This window comes from Cebus imitator, unplaced genomic scaffold (genome assembly GCF_001604975.1).
Source record: "Cebus imitator isolate Cc_AM_T3 unplaced genomic scaffold, Cebus_imitator-1.0 Scaffold108, whole genome shotgun sequence".
Lineage (NCBI taxonomy): Eukaryota > Metazoa > Chordata > Mammalia > Primates > Cebidae > Cebus > Cebus imitator.
The window spans coordinates 5,835,102-5,843,218 of NW_016107423.1; the positions used below are offsets into that span (position 1 = coordinate 5,835,102).

The 8,117-nt window shown below is 39.6% G+C and overlaps 2 protein-coding genes across 2 annotated transcripts in view; both read right to left on the reverse strand.

Annotated features, from left to right (window-relative positions):
* The window catches only part of TRPC4 (transient receptor potential cation channel subfamily C member 4), a 208,741-nt gene that overhangs the window by 65,920 nt on the left and 134,704 nt on the right, over positions 1-8,117 (reverse strand). The gene's annotated exons all lie outside the window — the stretch shown is intronic.
* On the reverse strand, positions 626-973 carry LOC108310838 (ATP synthase subunit e, mitochondrial-like). Its single transcript, XM_037741843.1, has one exon. It carries the CDS (start codon positions 893-895, stop codon positions 689-691), a length of 207 nt encoding a protein of 68 aa, XP_037597771.1. The 5' UTR covers positions 896-973; the 3' UTR covers positions 626-688.

Genomic DNA, 8,117 nt, shown 5'->3' on the forward strand with positions numbered 1-8,117 from the left:
ACAATGTAGACATATATGGAAACATCATGTTATAAACCATAAATATATGCAGTTTTTATATAATTAAAAAAAGAAATAAGTCTCTTTTTCAAAAAGAAAATCATATGCATGACTCTAGGCCTAACTCAAATCAGCCTTTGCGTTCCTCTCCTAACCCACGCACCGTTCTGCTGAGACGGTGGGCCTTCCAGCATGCGTATTTACCTGCATCTTTCTTATGTAAAACTCTGAACTATTTCGCAGTCCCCAGGAAAGAGTTCCGGGTAGCTACTTTACCACAACCTCTCGGCCTTCCCTTAGCCCTGCATGGTTACACTTCAGGCGTACAAACCACTCAGAGTGCTTTAACCATGCCTGGGCCTTCCTTACTGTTACAGGTTTGTATATAATACACTGTTACATTGGCCTGGAATTGTCCATCTCCTGACTTTTCATAACGAGTTCCTACTGGTCTTTCAACTCAGCTTCACATTCCCCTCGTTACTTCCAGAGTCAATTGTTCTAAGTACTGTTTTTGTGCATTAAACATACATTTACAATTGCTCCTATCCCCTGTATCTTCAGCATTATATTTAGGAATTATAATGAGACGTTCGAAGAAGGTCTGTCACTATTTTTTTTTTTAATCCTACAACACAGGAAGCTTTATTCATCCGCTGCTGCTCCAAAGAGAGGCTGGGAGGGTCACTCACTTTAATATGGTGTCCTCTTGGGCTTCTGCCAATTCTTTGGCAATCCGTTTCAGTTCATCCTGCTGCTGCTTCTCCTCTGCCGCTATCCTCCTCTCCTCTTCTGCCCGAGGTTTTAGGTAACTGTAGTGCGTGGCTCTGGAGGCCATGCCGAGGAATAAGAAGGAGCAGCGGCCGAGCTTGATGAGCGGAGACACCTGCACCATCTTGTCCCTGACCTTCGCACCGGAAGCACAACCCGCAGACCTAGGCGGACGCCGCACAAGCCCGCATAGCAGTTGAAGCAAAGGCAGAGCTGGGAGGACGCATATGCTGTTAGCGGCGAGAGAGGGGAGGCGGGAAGGTCTGTCACTTTTAATCACTTCATCCCTAGCACTAGTATCTGGCACTGAGATGTCAATGACTATTTACTTAACTGAATTAACTGCTCAACATAGCAAAAGGCTTATGGGTGTATTTAGTCAGGCATTAACTGCTCACGTAAGTTCCACAGAAAACCCTGGTTGAAGTCAGTAACCTCAACAATAAGGACGCTTTATATTCTTGTGCCTATTTCTAGAAGTTACACACATAATTAGCTTCTTCTGCCTCTCCTTAACATAATGTGAAATAGTCCAGGCAGCTTCCCAGGAGATCCACTGTGCTGCTTGAGGGTAGGGTAAGAAGTTTGCCTCGGTCCGGGTTAGAAGTCAGTGCTTAGAAACTATTAAAAATCAAGTTTTTCTTGGAAAGTGTATCTTTACAAGTAGCAGAAAGTCAGAGTAATTTAAATAGTTGCCAAGGAAATACATTTCAGAGTAATGTGTTTTTATTATATAGGAATTGATAAAAGAAGGGCAAGACCCGGAAGTGGCAAATCTGGTCTTCCATATTCTTCAGTCCTCTTGATATTGTTTAAAAGATAATAATTATATTTTCCCTCACCTTGCTTTTCTTGTGTAAACAAACATATGCATGTCTAATGAAAAAAATATGGTTTCTAAAAAAAGACAAGCCAGTATTAAAGAATCTGTGTCCTTGATATAAAATATCATTAATATTAATATTCTATTAATGATGTCTAAATATTGGGAAGAAATATCAACATTTGACTTATGCAGGAATATATGGAAGTTAAAAATACACATATAAAACTATTATTTTTTATAACTCTTAGCCTCTATAGAGTATTATTCAATACTCACATAAAATTTGAAACACTTCAAAAGTAGATTCAAAGTTTTATTTTCTTACGCTGCCATGAATATATATAACATATATGAATAGAATAAAGTATCTTGTACGTTTTGAGTAGAAAATCTCAATACTCAGTATCACTCTGTTCCAAGAAGTAAATATATCCTCAAACTCCATTTCACTAAGTTATAAGCTTCTGCAATACAATCTGTAATTTAGGGACTCTCTAAAAGGCTTCCAATAATTATCTTTAAATATGACCGTCACAGGACATGAGTGGGTGTTTAGTAGTTAGTTATGTACATACAATCTGATTACAAAATCCAAGACAAATTCTAAAACAAGCCTTTTATATAGAAAAAGTTCAGTATTATAAGTTTCCTATGTCAATACCAACATCCATTCCAACTCCTTCCTACCACCACCATGACTACCACAGTATGATTCAGGCAGCCCTATAGACAGACAGTAATCCAGTGACTCTTAATCCTCTTGCTGTTCTTGGATACCCAGAATTTCATATCTACTTTCCTTGCAGTGGAACCAAGACTATGTTTCTAGAATTCCTTATATTAGCTAGGAATGGTGTGATAAGGAGATGAAAGAATTCATACAAAATTACAGCTGATTCATCTTACTCTTTTATTTTCACTTAAGAAATGATAAAAGGCAGTGAATGCCAGAGATTTAGGTCCCAAAACTGAAGGCTTTGCGCCTGCTCACCTTAGACATCTTCTTGGATGCCTTTGATCTGAGTCACTTGACCTGTACTGACTAGGGGAGGAGGAAAAATTAACAGTCCTCATGTCCTCCAGCTTCAAGGCCAGCACCCTTTTTGTCCTAAAATACAGATTGTGTTTCTTAGTTCAAACAGAAAACAGGCCTCCATACGTGTTAGTAAATAGAATTAAAATCTTAGCAATAATAAATTTAATCCTAATTAAACAAAATGCCTCTCTTCTTTTTGTACCAAGAGTTTCAGTGGAAATAAATAAAAGCGGTAAGGAGATTTAAAAATGCTCGAGAATTTCTTGCTAAGTTCTTCTCTACTGCTGGAAAGTCCATTTGATAGCAAGCAGAACCTATCTGCTTCATATCATCTAGACATATTATTGCCAAATGTGAGTAGCTATTTAACCACCTCCAAACTTTACAATGCAATTTTTGGTGTATCATACATATGCTAAATATAGTCAAAATATTTACTTATATTTCTGTCAGGATAAATTTACTTTACTGAAAACATTGTTGAAAGCGGAAGACAGTGTGAACATTTTTTCCTTTCCTAATTTCAGTAAGACTATGATATGTATTCTGGACATTTCTCTAGGTACCTATTTACCTGATCTCAAAGGAATTCAAAAGTCACAATAGGGAATGTTTTCGTAGCTACCCTTAGAATTTAAGAACAGTGAACAATAGTCTAAAGTTATTTATATATGTATATATTCTAAAATTATGTATATGTGTAACTACATAATTTAAGTTAAACATCTTAATTTCCAGCAAATCATTTATTCCATTAGTTGCAAGTAAAAAGGTGAAAGTTCCAAAAAGTGGCAAAGATACTTCCTTTTTCTGTCTCCATATACATACACAACATCTAACTAATTTCTACCTTCTCGGCAGGTTAAAGATGGGTTTCTCATTTAGAAAGGACTAGAGGATCCTTTATGACATACTTTCCTGTGATTTACATATTCTCATTATTTAATTTTTATCACAATAATCTTCTGTCATATCTGTACAAGTTATAGGTCTTCCCAGAGAAAGAAATGCCTACCTCTAACAGAAGCTAAGTAGAAGACAGAGTTTTCTACCCAAGGAGAGTGTAGAGGCAGAAAAACACTGGGTATGAACTTGAGGAATTATATTTAAGGCAGTTCCTCACTATATCACTGCAGTATTAGCCTTAAGAAATAGTATTTAAAGATTGAGAATTTTTTGAGTTGAGGAATGGGGACACTTACTCATTATTTAAGAGCTAATGATAACTTCTGGTACTAAATGTTGTCAGCATTCAGATTTCTGTTCTATACCCAGATTTTAAGAAAATCCAAAACATCATAAGAAACTGTCATTCACATTGGGAGGATATTAACCAAGCATAAAATATACCGCTGTAATAGTGAAAAGTATAGAATTAATATTTAACAGTAACAGTACTGACAATCAACAATAATTGTAGAAGTACTACTTTAAAGGGAAGGGCACAATTTTGTATTTCAAACAGATAGGGAATGATAAATGTCATTCTCTTTCATTACTCACCTTTCCTCCTTCATGCACACATTCAAAACTCCAGTAGTCCCTTGTCCTCAACACTTTCCCTTCCTTATTTAACCAGTCCAATCACTACTCTGCCCTCTTCTCTGTCCAGTGGCTCTCATTCTGAATAAGACTTCAGAAACACCCTTCACAGTGATGGGTTTTCTTTATATGTGCATGTATCATGAGATGGACCACATTATATAACATCATAGCTATTTGTATATTCGCATTCCAATTTAATATTATTTATCTCTGCATCTAAAATTCCATTCAGAATTTCCGGCCCAAGGAATATTTTTGAGAAAATTTTAAGAATAAATGAATAAATGTATGGCTAGTGACAGTAGAGAAACAAATTTTACCTACTGCTATCAAAATTGTGCCTATGTTATTTTATGGCTTTAAGACTGCTACATACCATGGAAGGAGAGGCTCTGACTATACAAAGGGCAGATGACAAAATAAAACAAAACAAATATAAAACAAAAAAAAAACACACATAAGCAATAAATTATTCTTTGCCAAATAAGTCAAATATATAAAGCACATTATATAATATTACTGGTTTTAATTGTCTGAAGCATTAAGAAGAATACTATTTTCTCAGCAAATAAACATGACCATGAAATACAGGAAAAAAAAAAAAACCTATTTGCTTTAATTCTGTTCCAAGTTAATTATTGCTTTTTAACTTTTTTCTCTTTTTTTTTTTTTGCCGTCAAAATAGTGTTTATTTCACTTTGCGTCTGCCCTGTGCTCTAGCGCCTCCTCTCTGGGGCGGCGTGTGGGGCTCACTCTCTATCTGACCACTGGCTGGGGGTGTCGGATGGCTTGGGGAACCCGGAACCGAGGAAGGCAGTAAGAGCTGGACAAACAGTCGGAAGATGCACCGCGGCCTACAGCGCTGGCGGACCATGCTGCGCGCCCCTCCGCTGGGGAGGCGCCGTCGGGACTGCTGAGCGGCAGGGTGCCGGGCGTGCCCGCTCACAGGCGGTCCATCCGGAAGGTGTCGTCGGTGGCTGGGTCGGCCAGAACCAGGCTCGGGTCGTTGAGCATGTGCAGTCCGTCGAGGGTCAGGGGGTGGATCTTGGGTTCATCCCCGGGAAACCGGCTGTCCGAGTCGAAGCTGACGTTGCCGACCCCGGCCAGAGAGCTGGTCAGTTCTTTAGAGAGGCTGGGGAGGGACTTTCCTGTCACTGTGAGGATGATGTTGGGGAGGCCACTGTTGCTGGCATAGCGCAGCTGCTGCGAGTCCGGTAGGCTCCCGTGGCTGCCGGTGAGGCCCGTCATGGCCGCCTGCAAGTAGTTGAGAGTGGAGCCGGGGCTGTGCCGGCTGCTGGAGCTGATGGCGTTCTCCATCATGCTGAACTGCTCCAGCAGAGTGATGATGGGTGACAGCGGGGACAGGGTGGGCGACGCCTGTTGATGCCTCGTCTCTGTGCTCAGGGACAGGGGGCTAACGCCGGGTAGGCGGTGCTATGGAGAGGACCCAGGTGTGCTCATCCCCTGGCCGGCGCCGCGGATGCCCAGGTGCGTCAGGTTGGCCGCGAGGTTGCCGGTGCTGCTGGAGCTGCTTGGCGCGGGGAAGGTGGGCTCCTCGGGGTCCAGCAGGGTCGGGAGCGGGGAGGGAGCCCCAGTGTTGTGGGTGGCGGGGATCAGGGCTGTAGTGTTTTCCTGGTTGGCTGATAGGAAGATGTTGATTCCGGGGACCTCACAGGACTTGGGCCTGGACCCGGTCTTCTTGGTATCCCACGCTTGCTTGGAAAGGTTTTTGTCTGCCTCTGATATGGTCTCTTCCATTCCCGGGACTGTTATCAGTAAGACTCTTTTCTGGTGCATGTTCTGGGACCCACTGGTAAAGGATTCTGGCTGCGTGGGCGTCATTGTGCTCTGGTGCAGGGCAGAGTCAGAATTGGTCCTTCTCCAGCTGGTCTCCGCGGGTGGCAAGAGGTACACGGTGCTGTAGGGGCAGCTGTCGGCCTGTCGTCCGTGTTTGTCAGACTTCACCTCTCTTGGTTTATGTAAACATTAAGAGATTAATCAATGATCCTCGGCTTAAGCATAAGGCTTGTAGTAGCAACAGTCTTTATTGGATTGTCAGACTTCACCTCTCTTGGTTTATGTAAACAGTAAGAGATTAATCAATAATCCCCGGCTTAAGCATAAGGCTTGAAGTAGCAACAAAATAAATATTGGCTGTGCCATTGTTTTAATAGGCAGAGTATGAAGAATAAAGTGAACCGAGAAATGCACAAAACTTTATTTTCGGTTTCTAGTCCTTCGTTTTAAAAAGAGTTGTTTAAATTTTTTAGATTTTGAGAGGGTGTTACTACCTCCACCACATAGAAAAAGTACTTGATGAAATTATCTCATTTCTATTTATTTTTCAACTATGGTTGAATACATTTTATAACTTTGGTATGGAAATTGTTGGTTTCACATCAAAGAGAAAGATGTAGCTTAGAAATATTAATATAAAGTATCACATTATTGTTTCCTAGCAAAATACATTACTACATGCATACTTTCTACTTCCAAACACATGATATGTCCCTTATTCTGTTAAAAAACTGTTAGCTGATGACTGATCTTGTTTATGGGTCTTGAATCTGTCTTGTCTCTAAGGTCTAAAATCTGTATGACGAGATAACTGGCCATGGATTTTATCAGTTATAGATTTTCAATTAGGAAAGGAAAAAAAGTAAATAAAAGCAAAGATTTTTTGAATAGAAATACTATTGCTTTTATATCAAAGAAATTGCGAAGTAAGCTTCTAGGGCCTATATGATGCTGTAAAACTTGTAATTACATATTCTCTCTTACACCAGGCAAAAGTTGATTTTGCACTCTAAAATGAAATTTCATTAAAAAAATCTTCACAAAGTAACCACCAAACAAAGTCTGCTGTTGTTAATATATTAATTCTTAAGTCAGTGTTCTAAAAGGTCACATAGAATGTGTTTAGATAAAATAGCACTACATATCTTTTTGTTAAAATATTTGTGTTTTTATACTAGAGGTCTATTGTTGCTGTCCATTTTGAAGCTTCCTTTTGTTTGCATTGTACAAATTTACAAATAACTTTTTGGAACAGAGTGTAAAGATAACGTATCCCATGAATTATTTTAACATTATATTAAGTAGATGATCATAGAAATGGCCATTTCAAACAGAACTTCTCTGCAACACTTTCTAAGGGTTTATGGTATAAGCAGTGATAGTACCTTGAAAATGACCCAGCAATCCCATATTGGGTATATACCCAAAGGATTGTAAATCAGTCTGTTATAAAGATGCATGCACATGTATGTTTATTGCGGCACTTTCACAATAGCAAAGACTTGAAACCATTCCAAATGCCCATCAGTGATAGACTGGATAAAGAAAATGTGGCACATATACACCATGGAATACTATGCAGCCATTAAAAAAGATGAATTCATGTGCTTTGCACGAACATGGATGAAACTGAAAACCATCATTCTCAGCAAACTGACACAAGAACAGAAAGCCAAACACCGCATGTTCTCACTCATAAGTGGGTGTTGAATAATGAGAACACTGGACGCAGGAAGGGGAACATCCCCCACTGTGGCCTGCGGGTTGGGGGGCTAGGGGAGGAATAGCAGGGGTTGAGAGGATTGGGGAGGGATAACATTAGGAGAAATACCCAATGTAGATGACAGGGTGATGGATGCAGCAATCCACCACGATGGCACGTGGTGTATGTGTACATAGGTATACCTATGTAACAAACCTGCACGATCTGCACATGTACCCCAGAACTTAAAGTATAAGAAAAAAAGTATGATACAAATATTGTGACAATCAGATCTTAACTGTATTCATGGTTAAGTAATTTATTAATTAATTATGGAATAAACAAATCCATGATTCTAGTTTAAAGATTCCTGAATTCTGTTACATTTAATCTTTTTTTCCCCATGCTCCTAAAATAAATGAATGACCCAAATGTGAATA

Excerpts from the sequence above, each read along its gene's own strand:
- LOC108310838 (XM_037741843.1), bottom strand. The coding sequence starts at position 895 with ATGGTGCAGGTGTCTCCGCTCATCAAGCTCGGCCGCTGCTCCTTCTTA.